Genomic DNA, 27,536 nt, shown 5'->3' on the forward strand with positions numbered 1-27,536 from the left:
AGGACTACACCAGCACTGTAATCAGAACTGAGAATTACCATCTAATTGTGTTCTAAAGAAGAAGCATGCTAAGTGATTTTAATATTGTTTCTAAGCCTCTAAGAAAATGGTGTGTACATTCAGCTAACAAAGCACACTAATTTTTTTTAAATTTATTTTTGTTTATTTATATTTATTTATTTGAGAGCAACAGACACAGAGAGAAAGAGGCAGATATATATATATATAGAGAGAGAGAGAGAATGGGCGCACCAGGGTCTCCAGCCACTGCAATTGAACTCCAGACACCTGTGCCCCCTTGTGCATCTGGCTAACGTGGGTCCTGGGGAATTGAGCCTTGAACTGGGGTCCTCAGGCTTCATAGGCAAGTGCTTAACTGCTAAGCCATCTCTCTAGCCCAAGAACACTAAACTTATTGAGAGAAACCTATCAATTATCTATCTAATTCATCTCTCTAAATCTCTGTCATCTATCTCTATATTATCATGTCTTTATCACTTATCTATCATCCATCTCTGTACCATATATTTGTCATCTATCTCTATTATCCATCTCTCTAACATCTCTCTCTGTATACTCTATCAGCTCTATCATCTACCTACCACCTACCTATCTATGTTTATTTATATCATCTACCTGTATTTTTTGTTTGTTTGCTTGTTTTGAGGCATGGTCTTGCTCTGTAGCCCAGACTGTCCTTGAATTTACAATCCTCCTGTCTCAGCCTGTAGAGTGCTGATATTATAGGTGTATACCACCATGTGCTGATGATATTGGAAGAAATTGCAAACCAACTAGGACCTATATTATTCACAGGAATAAGATATATATGTAGTAGTAAGTAATATGAGCTTTACCAATTGAACAATGATGTATGAAAATTGAAATAGTGAACACATTTTTGCTACATGATATCAATAAACCCTGTACTAAATTTCTCTTTCTCTGAAATGAATTTGACTTATTGATTCTTCTAGCACTTTATTTAGTCAACATTCATGATATCTGACATACTTAGAAATTGTGTTTATAAATCATGAACTTTCTGAAATGAGAAAAGATAATTATTACAGATTCTTTATCCTACTTTGAACAATATATTCTAAGATAATATTGTAGAAATTCATTACTATTAGTTTCTTATCTAGAAAACTTGTCTGCCAATTTTAGAATGAGACCAATCTTTAAGGGACAAAAAGAAGGAAAACTATACCCTCTTCCAGAGCTGAAAAGCTTGAATTATGTGAGGGCTGAAAATTTATTCCAACTCTACCATGCCTATACTCCCGTCTTTCTACTTTCTACTGCTGTAAAATAATAAAGGATGATGGGAAATTTGCAGCAGCTTGATTCAAAAGTACTTAGGGAGGAAGATTTATTACTTCTAGCAATTGTGACTTCCTCTGTATTTTTGTACAGCTTATATCACTAATCCTAGTCTTACCAAGTTGAATAAAGCACTCTGCTCTTGAACTGCCTCTCCAAGAGAAAGCCAGCAATTTTCTTTTGAAGTTCTTAATGCATTTCTCCATCATTGCTTTTTTTTTTATTTTTGTTCTGCAGTTTCATCCTGCTTGTAGGAGAACCTGCTGCTGGGATGAAATCAACTTCCTCCAGTCAATGAAAATCTAGTGTGCATCCTTTCCTGGCTTTTTGTTGCCACAGAGAATCCAGTAGAATTGTCACTTACACCTTAACCACACCTCTATAACATACCTGTAACAAATAATTCTGAGAGTCATGTTAATAGCAGGAAAACCAAGTTGTCTGATGTCTGCCAAAGTTCTCACAGGAAGCTAGTGGTGAAAGAAGGAATCAAAGCCAAGCTTTTCAGGGCACCCGCTGCTAGACATTCTGTGTGGTCTCCCACACTGTTTCTCTTTTGAACTTTTCAATTCAAAAGCAAAAATACCATGGCTCTAATGCCACCAATGATGTTGGTATTATATGCCAATGGACAATTAACTTCTTTGCTCTTTTTTTTTTTTTAACATGATCCAAACAACCATTGTTTTAAAGGGAAAGATGAACACAATGAGAGTCAAATTCCTAAGAATCTTTACTTCGTTTTCTGAGCTTATGTTGTCCAAATAGATACATACCATGGCCGTCATCCAAGAACTCCGTGATGGTCGATGAAGTACATTTGGACCAGGGCTTGGATGCGTCGATGCTGGTTAGGACAGAAGACATTAAACGCTTATCTTCAGTGGAGCCAAAGTTCTCTTCGCAGAATTTGGAATCGTCATGGGAGAGACCAAGTAGATGTCCTAGAGGAGAGAACAGAGGAAGCACGAATAAGAGAAGGGTAAAAGAGATTGTCGGTGATGAGCCATGGTTCAAAAAAGTGCAAGTTTACATAAAGTGCAAGCAGGGGCACCCAGGTCCTGTCACCAGGGTACATGTAAAAGCCAAGCACAGTAGTCTGCACTTGTAATTCTAGTGCTGAGGAGGTGGAAACAGGAGGATCCTGAAGACTGGATGACTACTTGGTGTAAATGAGATAGTGAGTTGCAAGTTCAATGACAGACCTATCTCAAAAAATAAAAAGTAGAAAGATGACTGAGGAAGACATCTGATGTCTACCCCTGCGCTCCACATGTAAGCACATATGCAAGCACAATGCACAAATATCACACACACACACATTGCCAATTGAGTAGGCTTTGCATTTCTATTCTTCCTTGAGAGTTCTGTTAACACTTGATTTTTCCATCCACAATGGAAATGAGTTCATTTTGACTGCCTCTCACACAGACTGGACTCCTAGGGATATGAAAGCTGCATTTACTTATAGATTGGTTTCTTTGGGTGAACATTTGGATGAAAATTTAAATAAAGGAGTAGATAATCCTGTAATTCATCTGGATCACATATGGTCATTGACATGAAGGAATGAAGCCTTATTTAGAATCTAAAATTTATGTGGCAACTGTGGGATTATGACACAGCCCTCACCACATATTATTTTGATTGTCTAATATTCTTCTTTCTCTGATCTACCATAAGCCCTAGGAGATCAAAGTGCATCTCTCCCATCCACTGTTGTAACCTTTGCGTTTCACTTAATGCTATACAAGTTGCAAACACTTAATGGATGGTGTTTAATGTCAGTTAACTTCTATTTTCTTGGTCAAGTAAATAGGTAGTTGTACAAGTTGACCAAGCATGGAAAAGAAAACAAAAAGTGATACTAGGAATGTTCTGGTTGCATGAAAATGGGATCCTTCCTTGTGCTTCTACTTATTTTAGTTATTCAGTGAGTTAGAAATGTTTGTTATCTCACATCAGAGCTTATTTTGAAAATGCGTTCATCTATATTTAAGAATGTCTAAAATGTTACCATGCAGCGTGGGAGATGGAAGAGTGATCAGATATATACAAGAGAGTGAGTGATGGTTCAAAAGCACTAAGCCATGTAGTGTATGTATTTAACCCTCCCATTCTCTTGGCAACTCCAGCCTACAACCCAGATTCTGTCTAGACAGTTATTATTTCAAAGTGTGTCAGCACATTCTTATAATCCAAGTAAATTGCTTCTTATTCCCTAATATCAATTTTCCCATAGCCTAAGAATACATGACTTTTTGTCCAATAAATCTAAAGGGCTGTACAAATAAAAATTCAGGTCATGTATTTCAGCATGCTGTAGAAACCAAAACATAGACAACAAACCACCAAGCTGTGCTTTGAGCACAGCCTTCCAAAAGTTTATCGAAACCACTGAAAAGACATGTAGATGTCAGTACAGAAAAACGATCACCTCATTTCTCCACAGACTCTTGAGTAGCAACTGTAGGAGCTCTGGCCTCTAGATCAAGAGCACAGCACTGTAACTCCACAGAGATGAAATCTTTCACACTGTAATCCAACTACTTTGGGCCAACTCATTAAATCACCAACACCTCATAACAAAATTGTTCACTAAGCAGCTGACTGCTGTTGTGCCTGAAATCAAGCAACTAGGCCTCGGTGGTCTTTAACAGCATTTATTGGCATGCAAAGTTTCTCTGGAAAATTCTTACATGACAACTCATGGTTGGTTTGGTCAGTGGTAAGTGTAAGGTCACATCTTATAAAGTCCCAGATGGCACAAGAAGGAAGACTGCTAGGAGCCAAGACAACTTTTGAGTGGTATATGCCAAGATTTATAGGGATATCACAATTGACAGAAGAGCAAAACCTTTGTCAAAACCACTGGAAATAAGAGACTGGGATTCCCCAACACTCATGTAAAGGCCAACACAACGTGGTAGAGGCATCTTTAACCTCAACGTGCTTGTGCCTAGAGTAATAGAAGGTGGAGTCAGGAGAATTTTAAAGCTAGTTTGGTAGCTAGCCTGCCTTTCCCCTTGGCCAAAATGACAGAAGAGTCCCTATCTCAAACATGATAGGAGAGGAGCAACAACCTGGGTGCCCTTTGACCTCCACATGTGTGCCATGACACTAGTATGTCAATACACACACACACACACACACACACACACAAAGAAAGCTACTGAAACTAAGTTACTCCATCCAATATTTTTTGGGAGTGCACTCTATAATTCCACAACTTTTTCACAGTGAGAGCTTTATCAGCTTACACAGTGATATTTGTGTGAAAATTACATCAGAGAGTTTTTTTTTTTTTTTTAACTCTGGCATCAGAAAAAAATGGGGAGAACTGGCCCAAAGAATTCTCCATAACATGATCTTTATTTAAATCTACATTTTAAAATGTTGCATTCTATGTCATAAGATATTCATAGAGACTTAATGAAGTAACAGCCTTTCCCTCCACATTGATATAAATAGCACTTTTCCAAAGGCATTTTTATTACTGCATCAAGGGATTTTCACTTCATTTGGAAGGTGTATTTTGGATTTATGATTTAAAATATAGTATGTATGGCAAGCATTAAATTTGAGGGTCTGGAGAAAGTATCTTGATTTTTTTTTTTCCTTTCATATGGAGAGGAAATCCAAAAAAGTTTAAAATTTTTAAATAGTGACAAACACAAAGTTTACCATAAAGTATTTTGGCATCATTTCAGGGATCATTTCCCATGGGATTATAGTTCATATTATGATTTCTATGGTCTCTAAAATTTACAAATTTATCCATCTAATTTTATTGCCACAAAAGACACATAAAAAATTCCACCACAACAGCGTCATTCTGAGCGTGTACAAATTTTAGTTCCACCTTTACCACAGCTTAAAGATGATAGATATTTTTTAACTTTCACCCAATCAGGCAGAAATACACTCTTTGAAGTCAACTGAAAAAGACTGGCATTCTGAGGGCAAATGAAGAGAGTTTTAACAGCCTATGTGAAGGCTAATCTCTAAAGGGAAGTGAGAGACAGGGAATTTAGAATATTTAAATATTGCCCAAACAGGCAAGCCCTGCTGTTCCAGAGTGGCTGAGAAAGGACACTGGGAAGAATATGGGGACTTCCCTCAGGAGCTGTATGACAATTAAAAAGCAAGATCCATGTGAGGGATGCCCTTTAGGAAAAGAAGTGAAACACATGCTAAAGGTTGTGAACAGCAAAGGCAGTGGTGTTTTCAAAATGCGTATCAGTTATTTGAAGACATCTAATGTCAGTCTGAAATCTGCCACTTCTGTTGAGTTTTGACAGGGTAATATGTGTACAGAAGCATGAGGTATTTTAAAGCTTATATGAAAGATAATGTGGTATGAGACTGGAAATACAGGATCTAAGAAATTTTAAACTATAACGTCACAATGGACAACCAGGTATTTCAAAAAGTTGGAAAGGTGAGTCAAAATGCAAACTGATCTTCTGTTTGATCAGGATGAACGTTATCTTTTCAGATATCTTCCCCTTCAGAGGAAGTTTGTTCATAAAACACCCACAGAGTGAATCATGGTGATCAGAGGTGAGGACTTTCTGTGCAGAGCAGCTCCCGGGGGGAGTCCTAGCAGCAGAGAGGATTTAGATATTCATGGCCCAGAGTGGAGAAGACACCCCAGGCAGGTTGGAGTCAGTGTTGACTACGCCGCACTCTCTGATGAGCAGTACAGTCCAGCAACGTTAGTGCACGGATGCAGTCTTGAAGGAGACAGGTGATGGAACCATAAGCTCCCTTAGAAAGATAATTCTCTCCGTGAAACAGTGGAGAAATGTTTCTTTCTCAGTAGAAAGTAGTAAAGGAAGAATGGGGAACATTTAAAGCAATCTAGAAGGGTCAAATAATACAAGTTTATACTCTTTTTTGCTCTAGGCATAGTGGTACACACTTTTTTTAAAATTTATTTTTTATTTTTATTTTTTGGTTTTTTGAGGGAGGGTCTCACTGTAGCCCAGGCTGACTTGGAATTCACTCAGTAGTCTCAGTGTGGCCTTGAACACATGGCGATCTTTCTACCTCTGCCTCCCAAGTGCTGGGATTAAAGGCATGTGCCATCATGCTTGGCTTGTGTTATTTAAAAAAAAATATTTTATTTATTTATTTGAGGGAAAGAATTGGTGCACCAGGGCCTTTAGCCATTGCAAACTCGATGCATTTTGACACCTTTTGCATCTGGCTTATGTGGGCACTGGGAAATTGAACCTAGGTCTTTAGACTTTGCAAACAAGCACCTTAATCACTAAGCAATCTTTCCATCCCTTATTTTTTGTTTTTATTTTGAGGTAGGGTCTCACTCTAGCCCAGGCTGACCTGGAATTCAATTCACTCTGTAGTCTCAGTGTGGCCTTGAACTCTTGACAATCTTCCTACCTCTACTTCCTGAGTGCTGGGATTAAAGACATGTGCCACCATGCCTAGCTTGAAATAATATTTTTGAGGGGCCTACCTTAGTAACACTGGGTACAAAAACTAGTGAGCAAAATGGCAGAGGCAAATTTAGAGCTGGTCTCTCACTATTTGGGGTTAATCTGAGATATCCAAATATTATTTAATGGAAAAGATTAAGCATTTCTATTTAAAACCATTTGTAATTAGTAGGTATGCAAAATGCTGAAAGGAACTTGCTAAGGCAATTTGTTTCCAATACTCTTTCTTGGAGAATTTTATTTTTTATAACCTAATTAGAGACTTCTCACCTAAGATCCTGAAGCAATTAAGGATGATATGAGTGGTCATACAAAACAGCATCAGGAAGGAGTTTATTTGAATTATTGTAAAGAAATGAATACTGTAAGTAAATGAATATTGTAAGGAAATGAATGGTACATTTTGTCAGAGCACAGTTTATAAGGTCAAGAGACTGAGTAGTAATGTTATCCATAAATAGCAAGAAACTGGCTGTTTAATCATTTTTCTGATAAGATAATCCTCTTTTTAAACTGGTAAGTGGGTGACATCTTAGTAAATAATTTTCAACTCAGATTCCAAATGCAGATTTACAGACACCCATGTCTCCTAAAATTATCAAGTAAATCTTTTATTAGAAAGTTTTTTGACAGCATACAGCTGAGTGGAGAAGATACACGAAAGGTAACTGTAGGGTCAGTGTCTTATTCACCACATGTATTACCGGGCAGCTAGAGCCGGCTTACAGTGTTAACCTCAGGAAGGAAACAGGTTGTTTTGCTAAACTTTGGTCTGCAAATTAAACAGAATTTCAAGATCTTGTCTCCTCATCCCAAATTAACCAATGGTCAGGAGGACATAGCACCACATCCTACAAAAATGTCACAAGAAAGCTGTGTAATGTGTTTATTTAGGAAAGCACTGCTCAGATGAAGCATCTGCTTCTTAATGAGGTCATGTTTTCATTCTACCCAATTTTACAGCTGGGATTATGGAGGTGCAAGAAGGTCTGAGCAGGGGTTGAAAGTGAGTCAACAGCTCACATGGGATCAGAATCTAAAACCACCAAAGAAGGACCCATGAGCTCCAGTCATCGGATGGCATATTATTCACTTAAAAACAAACCCTTATATAGAAGGGATAAGACTATGAAACACTAATTTGAGAACATTAAGCAAAAATGGTTGATGTGGTATTGACTATATAATTTTGACAGAAAAAAAAGTAATTTCCTTCACCTTATAACTATCTATATTGCTAGCCTTTTATCAAATTCAGAACTATAGTCTTCAAAGCATCACATGGTTCCTTTTAAATCTTGGGCTCTGGAACCCACTAGGTCCAGTTTGGATGTGACCCTTGTGGTATTCTAGTAAGGGTCTTTAGAAAAGTTTAGTAGTTTCCAGTTTAGAAACTGCTCTGTCACTTTCTTCCTCTTTTGGGTGATCCATGATATTATAAACCCTGGGGTGCTCTGGGAAGATTAGCAGTTATAAAAGCTGAAAAATGTTTGGGACCTGTTTTTGGCAACAACTAACTTAATTGTCCTTACACTAATCTCCCACATTTTATATATAGTTTTTAGTGTTTTAAATAAATTTTAGTTAATCCTAAACACCTTAATTTGACAGGGAAGGGACTTCATCCTAATTAAAACAAAAATAGGAGACAGTAACTACAATTTTATTTTTAAACCACTTTCAGCTTGTTGGTGTCACACACGTGGCAGAAAATCCCTCCTATAAAGAAACACACACTGTGATTTAATTTTTAAGTCAGAATAAATACTAAATCTTTCAATGATATTAGACATATAGCAAAGACCTATTCACATCTTTTATGTGGGCATAAGAAAAGTACTGTTTCAGGATAAAGATGAATACATGCCTAGTTCATGTTGGCTAATGTGATAAGTTTAGGGAAAAATACCTATTTATGTTACTTTTTTTGTTTGTTTTGTTTTGTTTTGTTTTTCGAGGTAGGGTCTCACTCTGGTCCAGGCTGACCTGGAATTAACTCTGTCATCTCAGGGTGGCCTTGAACTCATGGCAATCCTCCTACCTCTGCCTCCTGAGTGCTGGGATTAAAGGCGTGCGCCACCATGCCCGGCTTGCTTGCATGCTTTCTTTCTTTCTTTCTTTTTTGAGGTAGGGTTTGCTCTAGCCCAGGCTGACCTGGAATTCACAATGCAGTCTCATGATGGCCTTCAACCAAGGCAATCCTTTTACCTCTGCCTCCCAAATGCTGGGATTAAAGGCGTGCACCACCAAGCCCAGCTTAAAAATATGAAATTTAATCCTAGCTTCCTTCTCATTTCCCAGTCTCACCATCATGGTCAGCCCAGAAATATGATTCAAGGCACATGGGAACTTGGATCTGTGGTGTTTTGGGAGCTAAAGCTTTTCAAAACATGGACTTGTTTAATCTAATCTTATGAGGCCACAGTTATACACAGATCAGCACAACCTGAGACCAGCCTTGAACCACAGGAGGCCTCCTCTTGTGTCTCAACAACTTCCTAAGTGTTGCCGGAGGATTTGGTTGTGGCTTTTTAAAGTTGCCTTGTTTTAACTTGTGGAACACACTGGAGCCTTTCATGGTGGAGACATTCACTTAGCACATTTTATAATTACTACAAAGTGAACCTTTTACATGTTTGCAGATTATGGCTTTCATTAATCTAAATAACATCATATTGTTCCCCCTAGTGTATTAGAAGCTGGCTCCACATCAATAAAATTATTGTTTTTAACTACCATGTGTGCAGCAGGTGAAATCTTTATTATTACAAGTCTATCATAAAAGTTTGACAAGTTAAAAATATAAACTCAAAATGTAAACTTGCATCAACTAGAAAACTTTCTGCAGTACACATTTGGAAATTTTAAAATGGCTGTAAACACATTCCTGACTCCACCCAAGGCACATGGGTGGGGATTGTTTCTGATGGTATGAAGTAACTTTGTGAAAGGTTCTGGCAATGTAATCAATGTTTAATGTGCATAGCATAGAAAGGAGGAAGGAAATTTGCAGTCCACACTGACCAACATCTATCTTCTAGATATTATAATCAGATAACAATGTATCTATAAACTTAGATTTTATATGCTGGTTTGCTCTTGAATGACTTATCAGAGCAAGAGCAATGGAAGAGTTCTAGTTAATATGTCGGGCACACACAGAGTAACTTTTCAGAATTATTTATCTAGCCATGTTCTTGTATTTGTAGCAATGGAACATCAAAGGTAGAAAACCTTCCTGGATAGAAATTCTGTATCTCTGCCTCCAACTTTCTCTTCCTTCTCTATTCTTTTTATTTCTCCTCCTTCCCACCTTTCCTTTTCTCTCCCTCCATCATTTCCATCCTTCTTTTCTTTCTTTCAACAAGGTATTACTATGTAGCCAAGGATGCCCTGACCTCTAAAGAAGTAAAGAGAGTTGATACACCCCCCCCAAAAAATGAAAGGGGATACCAAGAAGTGATCATATGCAGACTTATATTTTGTTTTGTCTGTGGGACCCTGTGTTCCTCCCACATTGTATCCAAGTGCCGTGTTGTTAGGAGAGTTTCTCATTGATCTAAATGTGCAGTAGAGTATCTGATCGATCTATGTGTTCACTGCAGAGGTTCTCATTGGTGTATGTGTTTACTATAGAGTATGTTATTTGTCCATGTGTGTACTGGAGAGGTTCTCACTGGTGTATATGTGCACAGGAGCAGTTCTTGCTGATCTATGTGTGCCTTGGAGAGTTTCTCATTTGTGTATGTGTGTGCTGGAGAGGTTCTTATTGTCTGTATGTACTGGAGACTGTCCCTTGTTTATGTGTGCACTGGAGAGTTTTTCATGTGTCCATGTATGCACTGGAGAGGTTCCCACTGGTCCACATGTTCACAGGAGAGGTTCTCATTGGTCTTTGTGTGCACTGGAGAGTATTTCATTGGTTTATATGTGCACTGGAGCTGTTCTCACTTGTCCATGTGTACATTGAAGAGGTTCTCACTCATCTGTGTGTGTACTGGAGAGGTTTTCACTGGTCTCTGTTTTCATTGGAGAGGTTCTCAGTGTGTGTAGATTTTGCACTTCTCACACTTTTGTGAGTGCCTGGCTTCCTGTCTTTTGTACTATGACACCTCCCTGTGTGACTAAGGGCCTTGGTTGAGGAATTCACAATGCTGAGGAAGGTGATCTTACCATACTTGCCACACCAGACCAGAAGGCCTAAGAGTCTCAGCAGCTGGGAAGAAGCTGCATCTATAGGCCAGCATTACTTTACCAAGGAGATCTATGGATGCTATCAACATGAGAAAACATCACTTCAGGAGAGCAGGAGAGGAACAAATGGCTCTTTCTTAGTAATGTGTAATTCTTCTGTATAAGATCAAGGTTCAAATCTACCAACCTTGTGGAAACATGATAATAACTTTCAACTCTTTTCTCTACTCAGCTGCAAATGAACTCTTCTGTTTTCCCAGGCATTTATAAACTTTCATATGGGATTTGTGATTAATAAGTGAAGTACTTTTAAATTTTCCTCTGTTTAATTACAGTCCTCTTAAATATTTGACCTAGCTTCTCTCAGTTTCTGTTGCAGAGTGGGGGTGTCACCATGAGCACCTCTAGTGTTCTTTAATCCTGCCTTACCCACTCAGGCACATACATAGATGAACACATAAAAAATACTGGCTGAAGCTCTATATTCAGATGCATGTTTACCAGTGAGTTTAACAGTCATGAGTGGGGCTGGGAAGATGGCTTAGTGGTTAAGCGCTTGCCTATGAAGCCTAAGGACCCTGGTTCAAGGCTCAATTCCCCGGGACCCATATTAGCCAGATGCACAAGGGGGTGCATGCTTCTGGAGTTCGTTTCCAGTGGCTGGAGGACCTGGCATGCTCATTCTTTCTCTCTGTCTCTTTGTCTCTATGTCACTGTCAAATAAATAAATAAAAATAAACAAAAAATAGAAAAAAAAAAAAAACAGGCATGAGTGACAGACACCTGAAGACACAATCCTTACCTCGAAGCTCCCGTTGTTTGTGTTTTAAAAATACATTGGCTCTGCCAGCATAGCTCAGAGGCAAGCCATACCTCGTTACTGGTTAACCATGTATAGAAAGAATGTTCAAGTGTCTAAGCCACCTATGTAAGATACCATGAAAGCACAGAGGCAGGGATGGACTTTACCTAAGATCTTTAGTTCCTGAGGATAAAGCTGCTCAGTCAAGTGTTGGATGGAGTTAGCATTGGTGATGCCATTTGATGGTTTTCTACAAGAAGGTTTTAGGCTTGTGGGTTCTTTTTTTAGATGCTAAGATGGACATCACAAGAATTAATGCTGGGATTAATATTTGGGAGTTGAAATTTCAAAACTTATTTCTGATTAATTGCTCTCATATTTGCACTTGTGAAACTGTGCCCTTATTTAGAGGTTACTCTGACTCCTCAGAGAAGTGTCATTAGAAACTGACCCCTTGCCAAAGCATTCTACCTACAAAGAATGTGAGGTAGAAATTTTAATTACCATTTGAAAATTAACATGGTAGCTTTTACAACTAATTTATTTAACTAAAATATAGAAAAATGTTCAAATACAACAATGTTCGAAGCATATCTTGCAGCCCCAAATGTCAATGCTAAGAGGTGACACATAAATTAAGAAAACAAATGAACAACTTAACTAAAAATCAAAACTGAAACACATAGAATATGAATATAACTACATACTCTCTCTCTACCCAGTTTGGTTTCCAAAGTAATTGCATAAAAGATGGGTATTATTTCACGTTTCACATACGAAGACTGATAGAGAGTTTAATCATTAGAACTCTGTGATGAAGATCGAGAGTACTTTTGCAAGGAGTGATTCCAATGTGTTTAATTCTAACACCTTGCGCAAAGCAGTAAACCAATTTCTCATGTTTGGGTCCCCTAGGTGAATGACTGGATGAACACCTTCCTTATCCCAAGGTTGTATTTCAACAGCTTAACTCTGTCCCAAATTTATAGTTGTAGGATTTAGAAGTGTTGTGTATGAAAAGCAAATTTTACACGTGACAGTTAAAGCAAATTCCGCGGAGTGTCAGCTTGGGTCCATCTGCTTGCTACTGGGACAGAGACAGGAATATTTACCATAAGTTACTGATTCCCTTTGACAGGAGCCCATGATTAACACTCACAATGGCACAAACATGGTAAAAGTCTGTGTAAACTGATTAGCCCGGGTGAGTCAACACTGCCTTGAATAACTTCTGAAAGGGATGTGTCTGCATTCCATCGATGAGTGTGACCAATTCTCTTTAGGAGTCACTTAGGGATGAATGCAAAGATAGAAAAAAGACAGTAGCAGTGGCAAGTTTCTCTTTAACATTTATCTGACACTGTCAGAAGAAACTTCTACTGTCTTGCTGACTTCGCCCTCCTTCTCCCGCATTAGTGAACCCTAAAAGTGCAAATATAAACAAATGTAATCCCCACAGTACATCTGAACCAGAAGAAATCTGGAATTAATTGCCAAGTATTTTGGTTCCTGTTGCAGCTGTTACAAGTGTTTGATTTGGCGAGGGAAGAGAAACGGCGCTGCATACCAATTTCATGAGCCACAGTGAAAGCAGCATGGAGGCCATCATCTTCAATCACAGCACAGCTGCGCTCCGGTGAACATATGGTCCCAACGTCTGCCATTCCCAGGGTGTCACATGAATGATGTCCACATAAATCCTACCCGGGAGAAAGAAAGAAATCATTAAAATCAATTTACATCCAGAAGGAGCCACTATGTACAGCCACTTCCTCAGCCCAAATGGCAATACTGAGATCTGTGGACGCTCTCACCTGCTCAGCTCTGTGAACATTCCAAAGACAAACACGAGGCTTTCCGTCTTCTGAGCTACTTCAGAAATCAGAAGCACAGGAGGATAAAGAATTTCAGTGACATTTAAAAGATGTGAAGATCACAGCTTGTCTATTACATTGCAAACTCTGCAGCCTTAACCAAGCTGTACACATGTACAAATGTAAAGAATCACATATGGTCATGCATAGGACAGCCCTAATATTGTGCCACAGATTCTTGTTAAATTTACCAGGTGACTGCCTTAAATTTTTCAATCAGAGTCACACTACAATTACATATTTGTGATAAAATATGTGTTTATTCTGTCTGTGTTTATATATAATATGCATATGTATTTGTATGCAATATGTGTGCATGTATATGTGTATCTGAGTGACACACACACACACACACATATATATGTATATGTATATGTATGTGTGGTATGCAAATGTTAGTAGTGGGACATAAACTAATTTATTATCTATATGTATAATTGGCTAGGAAACTTATTTTTACTTTATCTGTAAAATTCTTTAAAGATCATCTCTTAATTCCCAAACAGAATTTGAATTTCACAAATTGTATCTTCAGAATTTATGCACTGTCATTTGTGACATGAGCTGCAGTCATTCTCAACTACATCAAGCATCAGAAAAATTTATATGATTCAAGTATATTGTATGCATAGATGTGAGTGTGTTCATTTTATTTATGAGAAATTGCACAGATTTTTAAAAAAAAGATTCTGAAGAGGAAAAATGATCGATCACATCTCACTCATAGTCAAAAGTGGCTTGCTTAAATTAAAGGAACATCAACAAGACATTTAAAAAGACAATATAAGCCATGTTTTTGATATGACAGATTTATAATGATAAGCATTCTCTTTAAATGCTTATTTAAGTATTAAATGGACACTCAAATTTCTTTAGGTAGCATGTTAAAATAATAATAATAATAAAGCTAGATGTTTCTAGTGAGCCACATGTTAGTAACTGAAGAAAGGACTTTAAGAATATTAGTTTCTGTAATAATGACCTGTTTCTATTATAGCTGTCATCTGTCGAAGATGTGTGTCTTGTAGTAGAAAGTCAGCAGGCTTTGCTTAATTGAGTTGAATGGTGATGTACAGTCAGATTGAATGTAATAGCCTTTCCACACCTTAAATATGCTCCATGCTGGTAGGATCTCACCAACCTTCAGCACACAAAGGCATGGTGGTATCATTTACAACCAACATCACAGACTCACTGTCAACATGCTCTTTTAACTGTTCTTTATTTTGCTCCATAAAACTCCAGCCAAGGTAAGAAAAAAAAAAAAACATAAAAGATATACTCCCCTTTCTTCTCTTTAATATGTTTTCAGGTCCTTATTGTGTTAACATTATTGTGGGGTGTTTTTAAATTTTTTTTCAGTTGTGACAGATTACACTGTGGCTACCCTGTTATCTGAGCTTCAGATACCATCAGCCAAATAGCCTTGGTGAATCAAGACACTCAACAAGAGCCTTCCTCAGTTTCCTGGTTGTTTTCCTGTGTCATCCTCTGACTGGAAATTGAAACACACATTTTAATAATAATCAGTCTTTGAGATAAGAGCATAGTATAATGCATTTGTTAATCCTAATACTCCCCAATAATTTTAGTAGACTTAGGAAAAAAAAATCCTAGGTCAAAATTGGAGTTGCTCCAGACAATAAGTTATTTCTGCATGTACATAATGTAAAACTAAGATTTATGCTTATCATCATGATTTGTAGTTGGGAATCTTCAAATAGTAGAATCAAGGAGCTAGCTTCTCACTTGCTATTCCTCACTTCACTAATAAGCTTGGATGAAGAGTTATAGAAAGTGAGCTTCCTGCTCCCAGTGGAAATTAAATGGGAATCTTATTATCTCTGTTCACTGCTAATCAAATGCTTATTAGAGGCCATCAGGCCTCCTTGTTTTAGAAATGCATTAAATGTATTTGGTTTTGCCTTGGTAATGTGTATATGTGACTAAACTAAGAACAGAAGCACTTGTTATATATTTTTTTTAACCACACTGATTAAATCCCTTGACTACACACTATTTCCGTAGTTATAATTATAAACTGGCAATCTTTTCACTTCTCTCGAGTACTTTCAAACATTAACAATACAGTTACAGTTTCACTTCAAGATATATAAACATCTAACTTTCTCTGTAAGCCAGTATATGGTTTCAGGATATGAAGACTGATTGTGTATCAAATTGTAGAATACTAAATATATTACATCTATGTCTTTTCATTTATAGATGTAAACCTTCAAGTTTATAGTACTTTCTAGATTTAGACTAGGGATAAGAATACTATTGGAGTGATAGCATATATATTTAAATATATTCTATGTCATACACACACACACACACACACACACACAATATTGGAAGAATGAGATACTGAAGAAAGATGACACATTTACAGCCTATAAAAGAAATAAGTTAATTAAAAGACCTAACAAGTGATTTTTCTGTTTATTAAGTATGGATCTGAAGATAAATTATCATTGCCATATTAACAGTGGCATTTTATGCCAAATCAATATCTTATCACTATTGTTTGCATAGTAATGCATTGGAAACTTTAGCAAAATATTAAGAGTCCAGAAGTAAGTTGGGATTCAACTGGTTTTATAATGTGGTATTGGCTACACAGTGCATCTAACTCAAAAATACATCTGAAATGGTCTACAGGACCAAAAAGATTTGATAGGAAATTAGCTGGCATTGTGACTGTAGGCATGGCCTTTCAGGAGTCTGTAAATATGGCTAAGTTGTGATATATCATGAAATTCAGAATATTAACAGAATACCAGTCCTATTCACATGGGGGAGGCACAGGAAGCCTGCAGAGCATGCTGCTCAGAGAAGAAATGCTCAGAGTAAAGCACAGAAATGGGAAAAACATAGGTTAGGCTTGAGAGGCCTAATCTATGTCTTCATGATTCTACTGAAAAAAGAGATTAGTGATAGAATTGACAGTGGGGCTCATATTTTAATCATAAGGATTGTCTATATACATACGTACTCTTGTTAACCCATACCTGTTGGCTTTTTGATATTATTTTTGTGATCAGTTTATCTTTGATTGACACCTACTAACTGTATATAATGGGTTTAGTGTGCTATTTCCTCATATCCACACAGAGGCACTGGTCAAGTCCTCTTCTCTTTAAGCACTCCCTGCTCATATATAGATGTGGTTATTGAGGTAGAATTTACTTTTCTGACAACTAATAACAGCTGTTGTGAAAGTTAGTATTATCACCTAGATAATGCCCAGCTGGTCCCTGCTATTTGTTGGTGAGTGTATGTATCCTGTTTATGCTGTCCTTTGTGGATATTGGAACTTGGCTTCATTAATCTTCCAACATGCACTTAAGACCAGCAGGAATCCAGGCATCCTCTAGGCTTTCTCTGGCAGATTCATGGACTGAGCAGCTACTACATTATGAGACAATTGCTGGACTACGCAGACCATATACTGAGGCAATCTATAATCAACCACCTTTGTATACATTAATTGGTTCTTTTAGAGAACTGTGACTAATACAGCAGCTCTATTTTATACTCCAGCCGAGACTGTATTAATGTTAGGCTAATCATTACAATGACCCATGTTATACAATCTCTACCAATGCCTCTAGATGATTCCAAATATGTAGACCCTAGCCAGTTTAGTGGCTAAGGAATCCAGCCATATGGATCCACAAAGCCACAACTACATGCCTGTAATCATCCAGCTACTGTACTGTGTGTCACCTCTATGTCATCTAGTGTCATCTCTATGGTATTTTAGATAAAACTAAATGAACAAAATACACTATGAAAGATATTCAAGAAAAGAAAAAATGATGGATAAAAAACCTGCTCAGATTAACTTCTAATATTCTCCCCCCTCCTTCTCCACCCCTCTCACTCTTTCTCTTTCGCTTGCTCACTCACTCGCTCGCTCTCGCTCTCACTCTCTCTCACATGCACATGCTCATGCACCAGTAATGCTAATCACAGCACCCCTCTAAGCCTCAGGCTTGGGACTATTCCTTTCTATAAGGAATATCACCTGATGCTTTTTTTGGTCTCTTTGCCTCCTACAATGTCCACAAGTGTTGTGGTCAGTCAGCATCTTAGTAGAAATCTTCCACTAGCCTTCATCCCTCTATGGTTATTAAAACCTCTGCACAAGACAATCTTTCATATACCTACTGAACCCTCCTGCCTTAACCTATCCAATAGTTCTTGCATAGTTCATCTATATTCTGTTCTCTGCAGCTTAGCTCAAAATATTTTATCTGCTAGAAAAGATTAATTCTTCGGTTCACTTCATTTTTTTCCCCATTTCTTCAACTTTTTTTTTCTTAATCCAATGGCTTTCGATTCCTAAGGTCACTGCTTTAATTTGGGCCTCCTCAAACCATGAAATGCCCTGGTTCCAATAGGAGTCAGTCTATGTATTTAAGCCAAAAAGTTCATTCTAGAACACCCTTCTGATCCCTGCTGGTTTTTTTTTTTTTAAAAAATTTTATTATTTATTTATTTATTTGACAGCGACAGACACAGAAAGACAGATAGAGGGAGAGAGAGAGAAAATGGGCGGGCGCGCCAGGGCTTCCAGCCTCTGCAAACGAACTCCAGATGCGTGCGCCCCCTTGTGCATCTGGCTAACGTGGGACCTGGGGAACCGAGCCTCGAACCGGGGTCCTTAGGCTTCACAGGCAAGCGCTTAACTGCTAAGCCATCTCTCCAGCCCCCCTGCTGGTTTCTAACTACTGTTTTTTCCATTGACTTCCACTTCATTTAGTTTAAAATGTAAACACCTTAGCACAGTACTGTGGGTTGAATTGTATCTGCCCTAAATTTCTGAATTGAATCTCCTGTGACCCAGTGGACAGAATTCAAAGATAAGAGCCCAATAAGGAATTAAATAAAGTTCAGTGAATTCATAAGGCTGTAATTCAGATTAGATACTGTATGGGGCCTTAAAGGACAATTTAATTTTCCTTCCCTCCTCTCTTGAAATCACACACAGAATAGACAACTGAAAGCAAGGAAGAGATGTCTTAATTGAAAATGTACCAGGTGGAACCGGGCATGATGGTGCACGCCTTTAATCCCAGCACTTGGGAGGCAAAGGTTAGGAGTATCACTATGAGTTCAAGGTCACCCTGAAACTACATAATGAATTCCAGGTCAGCCTGAGCTAGAGTAAAACCTTACTTCGAAAACAAAACAAAAATAAAATAAAAGTACTAGGTAGAAAAATATGATCTTCCTTCCACTCTACAGAACTGGGAGATAAACTGATCTCTGTTTTCAGATCCCTCATTTTACATTGCTTAATTATATCCCTAACAAATGAATAATTTGCTACCCAATTTATTTAATTAATCTGTTTATTACTGTCTTCTCCAAGTAATCGATTATCCATTCTGTCTTCCACAAGCTCCTCCCTCCAAATTAAGTCAATATATCCTTTGAGGACCAATTCAGCTATACATCAGCGATATCATACAAAACCATCTAGGCAGAATTAGTGTCCTTCTCCTTCTTTTTTCATAGACTTTGTTTACAGCTCAGTGAGAACATTTATCAATTTTCCTGACATTCAAGTGATTTATGGACATATTGGCTTCCTCTCTACTGGCCATAGGCCTGGTGGAAAAGAAGCAGATATTTTTTCATTTCACTGTCTTTTCTGCCCAAATGAATATTCCATGCCTAGCAGCTATACACAGACATTCTGCCTAATATGAGAAATACAATGCAGTTGAGCCTGTGTGATGGTGTAAACTGGTGTTAATATGCTTTAATATTTTTCAGTGTGTTTCAAACATCATTTAAAAAGGTCAGCTTGAGTTCCTTAATTTTATCAGTCTTCCATTTCTGAAATAGTCTTCTTAAAATTAAGGCTGCCTGTAGGTTATTATTCCTTAAGATGGCTTAACTTTTTGCTAGAAATGGATTTGAATTAAATTACATGATTAACTTAGTTGGTCCAATCAGTAAATTAGTGAGAAAAACAAATCAAAACACCCCTTCACCTCCCTAGTGTCTAATCTCCCTCTAGTGCCCACTATTGACAGAACCTAAAAGGAACCAAGTGGTAAAGGCAAATTGTCAAAGTTAAGAGGCAAAAATGGGAACACAAAGGTTTTAGCTGGGATATAATAACCTATTGAAGAATACATTTATAATGAGAATGAATGGCCTTTCATATTGTAAGCCTCTTTGCTGGTTCAATTTCAATTCAGTGCTTACAATAAAGATTTTGCTGATGTTGACCTGGGGTGGGGAGATGGGCTTTAAAGCATTTCTAATTTTGTTAAGACAAACTTTGGGTACACAAGGTGAATGGCTAGACTGTAATTGGGCCTAAGACTCTCTTAAAGAAATTATTTTAAAATAACAGGAAGTCAGGAACATGGCAAGTAGTTTGGATATTGGATTTCTACTGTTTGATGGCAGAAGTGGTGTAAATTCCAGCATGAATGCTATTTCATGGATTTGTGCCAGGAGTGTGATGGGCACTGTTTCTCTAATTAGAACAGTACTGAAGTGCAGGGGTCCTGTCCTGAAAATGAAGTGTGCTAGTTTGATAGATGAGGCATTAACACTCTTCTGCTAGCTCTTAGCCACAACGTTCAAGGTGACATTGGCTAGTAAACAGGGGTGGAAAACATCTCACACATTTGCTTCATGCCTGAAAAACAAGCAATTTAGGAGAAGACATCTGGACTCAAAATTTGAACAGAACTCAGAGCCCATCAAAACATGGATTTGATGGCTCGGCGTCTGGCTGCTAAGCAACGTACTTCTTACATTCAAAACAGAGTTGTAAAAGTGCAACCCCAGTGCCAACTTTGAGTAGTGCTCATTGAAAAGAAATAGCTATGATTTTCTTTTTCTTTTGGTCTTTAAATATCTGACTTGTATGAGATAAAAGAGCCCTGATCCACCACCTCCAGCCTTCATGACTGTCATATTTGGAAGCATTTGATGGAGGTGAATTTTGCATGTTGAGTACTCTCAAATGAATCCTGAACAAGAGTCTACAAATCCGTTTCCAAGCCACCTGAGTAATAGCTCTCTTAAATTAGATTAATATATCATAATACACATGCTTCCCAAAAGTTCAGTTCACGTGAAGTTAGAAGAATGCACTAGAGGGCCTAACGGAAAGTAAATGAGATTTAATTTACTGACAGCATGTTGCTTCTATTTTGTAAGGAGGCCAAAGAAGGACAATGTGAAATAGTTCCCATGTGTAGACCACTTTGGAAAATTTTCTATTAGAATTTGTTTTAAATGATTGCTTTCCCAGTTTGGCAAAACAGGAGTAGTTAACTTCACAAGTTTAAGAAAAAGTACTACACACATTTAAAAGCACTGATAGTTTCCTTTATGATGGGAAGCATTAGGAAAATCATGCGGAAGAGGGCAATGAGTGATAGGTGTTCAAGTTAACTTTAGGATTATGAACTTTACTTTAGCATTCAAATATGAAATAAAATTACTGAAATGGCCTGCTCTTTGGCATGCTCTGCCTATAAAAGTATTTTTTCCCTTTTTCTGTAGGGACTGTCCTTCTATACACTCTCCAAAGCCTCTGTCTTGGCAGGCTCTCATGATACAGCAAAGCAAGGAAACCCAGACATGGAAAGTTGCTTATGAAGAAAGAAAAAAAAAAATTGGAAACCAAATAAGAAAAGGATAGTTTTACAGCAGAACTTCACAGGGCAGGCTACAAAATGAATGTTCTACCATTTCAAAGACTAGTGCTGGGCAGAGGAATTAAAGGATGGCGTCCAGAACATCAGTTAATGAGGAGAAAGATTTTCCACTGTGACTGCAGAGTGTATTTCCTGGGTCACCCTAAAGTGCTGCCTCCGGTGTCTTTGTTTATATGTGGCTTATAGTCATGTCCACTCCATGAACCACATGTGTTTTTCTACTCCAAATGTATCGACATTTTTTCCCTTTCTCACCGTGGGTGCCTTAGTAAAAATAGAAAAATTAGGTAGTGAGGCTGTATGATCTTCAGTAAGGCACCATTAAATTTCCCATCCTTGCTCTGTTTGTTCCAATTCGTGATTTAAACACACTGAAAGGCATGTCATCCTTCATCTATTCTGGATGGATCTCAAACACTTAAAGAGTGAGTTTTAAAAGTCAGTTCCTACCAGGCATTTGGAGGCACACAGCTTGAAACCGCCAATCGGAAGAGCGATAGGAAAGCTGAGGCTTAGAACTGCCAGCAAGGCAGGCCCTGGACCAAACCAGACTTTTTATCTGAATGTCACACTAACATGGTGGTCTAATAATGTTTAAATAGATACTGTATCCCTCCCAGAACTTCTAGGCTTATAAAGCTCCATTTTTTTCCCTGCTCTGTAACCATCTTCCTCAGCATGGGGAAGTCCTGGGAAAATATCCCTTGATTCTTTGCCCAGACCGTTTGCTCCAGGACTTCAGAATTACATTCATCCAAAAAACCCAAACCTGAGAATTGGATTTGACCCCCTTTCCTTGGCAGTGAACTTAAAGGGCGGCGTTTGTGACTCACTGGTAACCCAGGCAAGGGACCTGTTAGAGAACCTCAGAAACTATGCCCTCAGCTGATTGGGCATCTGTCTTCTCCTGGACCTCCCACATTCCTTTCTTCCCAGAAGCTAAGATTCCAAGATGGGCATGTCAGAACTCCCTTAGGAAGCCACATTAGAAAGAGGAGTCCTTTGGAAAGTACCAGCATTGCTCAAGGGTTCAAGTAGGGACATTCGCAAGGAAGATCATCAGTCAGATAAAAATGCCTGGTGACTTTCAAGCCCCCCCCCCCATTAGGTTGGACAGAGTAATAATTTTTGGTTTCACTGGAAGGTATTAGACCCATGATTCCAAAGGCAAGCTTTCCTTTTCCCCTTTGCCATTCGACTGTGCACCTTTCCTAGGTATGCCCTGCCTTCTTGTCATGCCTGTGACCTGCTCTGTCCCGTCTGGCAGAATCATTCCCAGCATTGTAGAACCTTGGTTACCTGAGCAGGCCTAGTAACTTAAGGCAGGAGGTGGACACAGGAGTGGAGCTAGGATGTCAGTTCTTTGCAAGTGAAGGAAATCCGCCACGGCAGGTGTCGTGCGCAAGCAAAGCCAGCTTAGCCAGGCCCTCCTTTCACCCCTGCCCGGTGCCTACCTCTCGAGTGAACAGTATGGCCGCATCGTAGTGTTCCTCGTGGTCGTCGCCCAGCTGGTTGTGCTGATGCTGCCACTTGCAGAAGTTCTTGAGAGTCGTGGCCGCATTCTTGCTCACCTCCAGGCTCTTGTCCTTGTCGCCCAGCACGACCACTTTCACCACGGCCAGTCGGACGTGGTTCTCGATGCTGGCGTGGCTGTACAACCGGTTGGCGATGGAGGCCAGGGTCAGGAGGTAATGCTGCAGGCCCCGACCGTACATCCGTGCCATGGACGAGTCAGCCACCAGGAGCAGCTCCACCTGGCGGGCCCGGGAGATGGAGCGACGCCGCCTCCTCCACCACGTCTGTGGTCCCGGGTCCCCAGCCGACCGGTGGTCCTGGTCCGGGAGCCTCGGGAGGGCCAAAGCCATGCGTCTGCGGTGACTACCTGGCGCCTGGGGTCTCTGGTGGGAGCCAGTGGGGGCCGCAGGGGTCTCGCAGCTGGTGCGTGGTGGCAGGGCCTCGAAGCTGAAACCCTCCCGGGTGTAGATGTGTAGGATCCTCGAAGATCCATTCCCATCATACACTCGTCCGGTCTCTGCCTCTGCCCAGGGCCCGCGCCGTAGAGGCTTGAGGGTGTAGCGCGCGCGCCTGACCGCGAAGAAGCCGTCAAGACCCCCGCAGAGGTCAAAGACAGCCAGGGATCGAGGGCTACCGTCCACGGTGCCCCGGTAGAAGCAGCGGCCCCGGTGGCGCTCGGAGGAGCTCAGCCCTCCTCCTGCGGGAGTGAAGTCGGCAGCGCCCACCGAGTCGTCCCTCTCCAGGTCCAGCAGGAACCTCCGGCCGCCCGCGTAGACCAGGTAGCCCACCTTGCCGCCTCCCGAGTAGAGTCGGTCGATGTTCTGCACCAGCCCGCTGCTCCGGCGCTGCGGCGGCGCGGCCGGGGCGGGAAGATAGGAGCCCCGAGGCTCCGCGGGCTCCCGCGTCTCCTCCCCCTGCCGCTGGCCGGGCTGGGCGGCCGCTGCAGCAGCCCGGGGCTGCCCGGCTTTATCCTGGGCAGGTGCCGCGGCGGGGCTGGCGGCGGCCAGGGACGGGCAGCACGCGCACAGCAGCAGCAGCAGCAGCGGCGGCAGCAGCAGGGACGCCCACCCGAGCCGCATAGTGCGCTGCCCGCGGGGAGGGGCTGCGCCACGGGGGCTCCAGGGGTATTTGCTATTTGCCAGGGAAGTTGCAGGGGTGGGGGGGGGGGATGCGCGCACACACACACACACACACACACACACACACGCACACACACGCACACACACGCACACACGCGCGCGCGCACACACACTTGCTTGCAAGGTTGAGAGTCAAGTGTTGCAGAGTGGGGTGGAGGGGGGGGGAACCCACAGTAGCGCGCGGCCAACCTGTCCCGACCCTGGTGCTAAGAGTGCGAACTTTTCTTTGTTGGTGTGGAAAATGTTTGGATTTGTGGGAGAGAGAGGAGAAAAAGAGAGAGAGGAGAGAGAGAGAGAGAGAGAGAGAGAGAGAGAGAGAGAGAGAGAGAGGGAAGAAAGGAAAAGCCAGGTGGTGAGGATTCAGCAAATAAGAGAAAAAGAAGCAAGAAACCCCAAACAGCCACAATCAATGCACGCAAAAACAAAAGCAACAACAACAAAAAAGTTCAAGTGGGTATAGCGCACCCGGGCCGCAACTGGTGCGCGCCGCCTCCCGCCCCCTCGCTGCTGAGGACTCTCCCGCTGCAGAGGTTCCAAGCTCCCCGGCCCACTTCCTTTCTTATTTTGTGGGTTTCTCTGCTGGAACCAGGAGCAAGGGCAAAAAAGAGACGGAAAAATGCCATAAAATTGAAATCAAATCCCTGGAGGCGGCCTGGTGGAGCGGCGCGTCCCCGCTCTGTCCGCTGCCCGGCCGCGTCCTGCCGCCCGCCGTCATCCCCAGTCGACTGCTGCGAGCCCCGGGAGCAGCGCGAGCGCTGTGAGGATGCGAGGAGGTGGAACAATGAATTTATAGCGGCATGCCATCCTGCAATGGCAATTTCAACAATTCGTCACTGCACGCTGCCTCTTAAAGGGAGAGCTTCCCCTCCACTCCCACCCTTCCCGGTCCGCGCCTAATCAGATGGGGGAGGGCGCACGGGGAGAGGAGGGTGTTCGAGGAAAGGAAGAGGAAGGAGGAAGGGCTCCGGACCTGGCAAGGTGGAAGGAGGGACAAAGGAGGGAGCGAGGACTAACGGGGGAAAAAAAAAAAGTATTTGGGCAAGAATAACAGAAAATTTCCTTGGCCTCATTTAAAGTCACAGCGACTCCGGCTCTAATATTTCACAACCAATGGGGGTTGGCTAACCTCGGCTTACCTCATCTCCTGAAGGGCTGTTTTGGAGTGGTTTTGAAGTTATGGGGGCATTGCAAATCTTTCCCTGTCTCCTTCTCGCTTGCTGCTCTTGCCTTCGGTGGGAAGTTCTTGCCCCACGTTTTTCCCTTTTGCCTGCGGTCCATGCACTCTGGCCTTGCAACTCCATCCACCCGCCAAAGCTCGGAGATGCCAATGCGTCCCCTCGCTGCCCAAAGGTCCAGGCACCCGGTTCCCTGCCTTCTCATTTCCCAGCCCAGGCGCGCTCCGAGGCTCCCTGAGTTCAGGATGGGGTGACTAACTTCTCCCTACCCCACTGGCCACCAGGACAGCGGCTCGGCAGCAGCAGGCGCTTCCTGGCGCGTCGCTTGGCCAGCAGCGCTGCGGTGACCCAGGGCGGGCCTCCTGAGTCCTGGGAAGTGGGTGGCTTTGTGTGTAAACAGCGGGCTCCAGGTTTTCCCCGCCTGTGGTCAGCGCCTACAATCTGTCAGTTAATCCCAGGTGCTGGAACTTTCTTTGCTTTAGCTAGAGTGTCAAGGCTGGGAAAGAGTTAACTCCTAAAGGGAATTCTGCTCAAGTGCTCCCCCCTCCCAGAGACTTGAATCTTGCGCTCACACTTTCTCTTTTTCTTCCTGCTCAAAAGCTGAAGGACAGACACGCATTTGAGCACTTGCAGCATCTTTCCTGAGTCTACGGCTCATCATGGCAGGCTCTCGGGCAGCTTTCGCTCTCGGATTCCTGTGACGATAAAAGGGTTCTTTTGGGCAGGAAGGTTCATACTTACCAGGTGGTACTGTCCTTTGCTCTGTCCTTTTGGTTTCCTGTGGTTATCAATTCTAAGAAGGTGGTAGGACAATCCAGTAACTTCCTGAAAACCTGATAGTGTCCCTACTGTAGGGACAGGATCTCCCTCCTGGTCATTCTCCAGTTTAAGCCATCAGTGGGAAATGCAGCTGGCACAGTTTGCAGGTTTCCATCTTTAAATATTAGTGACTTGACTCAGATAATAGCAGGGACACTCCAGTGGACCCCAAGCTGACCCGTTATAGGGGATGGTAACATGAGGATGTAGGACCTGAGAAGTAATTTCAAAATTGCTCAGCGCTGATGCCCCTCACACAGTGCCTGAAACATTCTTGGAAGTCATTTGGGATGTCAGTGAAACCTGTCCAGATATCTGGTTCTCACTCAGAAACTAAATGATCAGAGGGCCCCAGGAACATCAAGTGCTTTGTGAGAAAACCTGCAATACACTGGGGCCCAGAAAGGATGTTACTGCTGAGTGTGATGCGTTCTCATTCACAGGTCTCCCAAGCCTTCCAGGGGTCTATGCCAATAGGCAATGGGTCAGGATATAAGGAAGAGAGCGGAGATGACAGCAACTACTGTTCTCCAGTAGCCTTCAACCTTAGGATGAACACCGTCAGTCCAGAGGCCATTACCTCATGTTTTTCAATGCCAAATGGCTTTTAAAATATTTATTTACTTAAATATTTAAGACAGAGTGGGCAGAGGGAGAGAGAGAATAAATGAGAATGGGCAAGCCAGGCCTCTTGCCACTGCCAACTAATTCCAGACACTTTGTATGTCTGGCTTTACATGGGTAGTGGACAATCAAATCTGCACCATCAGGCTTTGTAAGCATACACCATTAACTGCTGAGCCATCTCTCAACCCCACTTTCTTATTTTAAAACCAAGTCTAGTGGGAAAAAATGTCCAATACCTGTTATCTAGTTTGATAGACATTTCAGGTGATTATGGTTTTAAGTTATTTAAAACTAATTATTTTTATTTACAGCGAGATTTCTTCTTCTTCTTCTTCTTCTTTTTTTTTTTTGCTCTTTTTTTTTTTTTAGAGAAATGGTCTTACTCTATAGTCTAGTCTTTTCTGAACTCACTACATAGACCAAGGTGGCCTTGAACTCATGGCAATCTGCCTGTCTCAGCCTCCTGAGTGTGTTAGGGTTATAGGCGATCATGCCTGGCTTTGCAGATGGATAGTTTACGTAGTGCATAAAGAAATTACAAATAAATTTTCTTCTCATTGAGACTTGTCATCTGCAAAAGTGTTCTTCTAACACAGTTTATGTATCTGAACACTACCTTTAAATTTGATGAATGGATGACATTTACACTCAGGTCATTTATGTTTGGAAATACATTAAAGAACAATTGGGTGAACTTCAAAATGTGAATATCAAATACTAAATATTTACTGGGTATACAAAGAAAAGGGTGAATGGAGTTTTAAATACAATGAAGGAATTATTACTAGGACATTCTCTTTACATATGTTTTTATTTTTCTGTGGAGTTTACTTGGCATTTTACAAAGTTCATTTACTAATATTTGAAAATATTACATTAGTGTATTAGGATAAGCTGCAATAT

The 27,536-nt window shown here is 40.9% G+C and overlaps 1 protein-coding gene across 2 annotated transcripts in view; it reads right to left on the reverse strand.

The window, feature by feature from the left end:
* The window catches only part of Adamts5 (ADAM metallopeptidase with thrombospondin type 1 motif 5), a 41,022-nt gene extending 15,610 nt beyond the window's left edge, over positions 1 to 25,412 (reverse strand). The window contains exons 1-4 of one of the 2 annotated variants that reach the window (XM_045149922.1): positions 25,149 to 25,412; positions 22,813 to 24,817; positions 13,352 to 13,484; positions 2,103 to 2,270 (exon numbers count right to left, since the gene is read on the reverse strand). In XM_045149922.1, the coding sequence (XP_045005857.1) occupies positions 2,103 to 2,270; positions 13,352 to 13,484; positions 22,813 to 23,952 (1,441 nt within the window). In that variant the 5' untranslated portion in view covers positions 23,953 to 24,817; positions 25,149 to 25,412. Of the gene's footprint in view, positions 1 to 2,102; positions 2,271 to 13,351; positions 13,485 to 22,812; positions 24,832 to 25,148 lie in introns of those variants that run through there. The other variant, XM_004654389.3, reaches the window with a different exon arrangement.
* Positions 25,413 to 27,536: the final 2,124 nt, after the last annotated feature.

This window comes from Jaculus jaculus, chromosome 5 (assembly GCF_020740685.1).
Source record: "Jaculus jaculus isolate mJacJac1 chromosome 5, mJacJac1.mat.Y.cur, whole genome shotgun sequence".
In the NCBI taxonomy this organism is placed as follows: Eukaryota; Metazoa; Chordata; class Mammalia; order Rodentia; family Dipodidae; genus Jaculus; species Jaculus jaculus.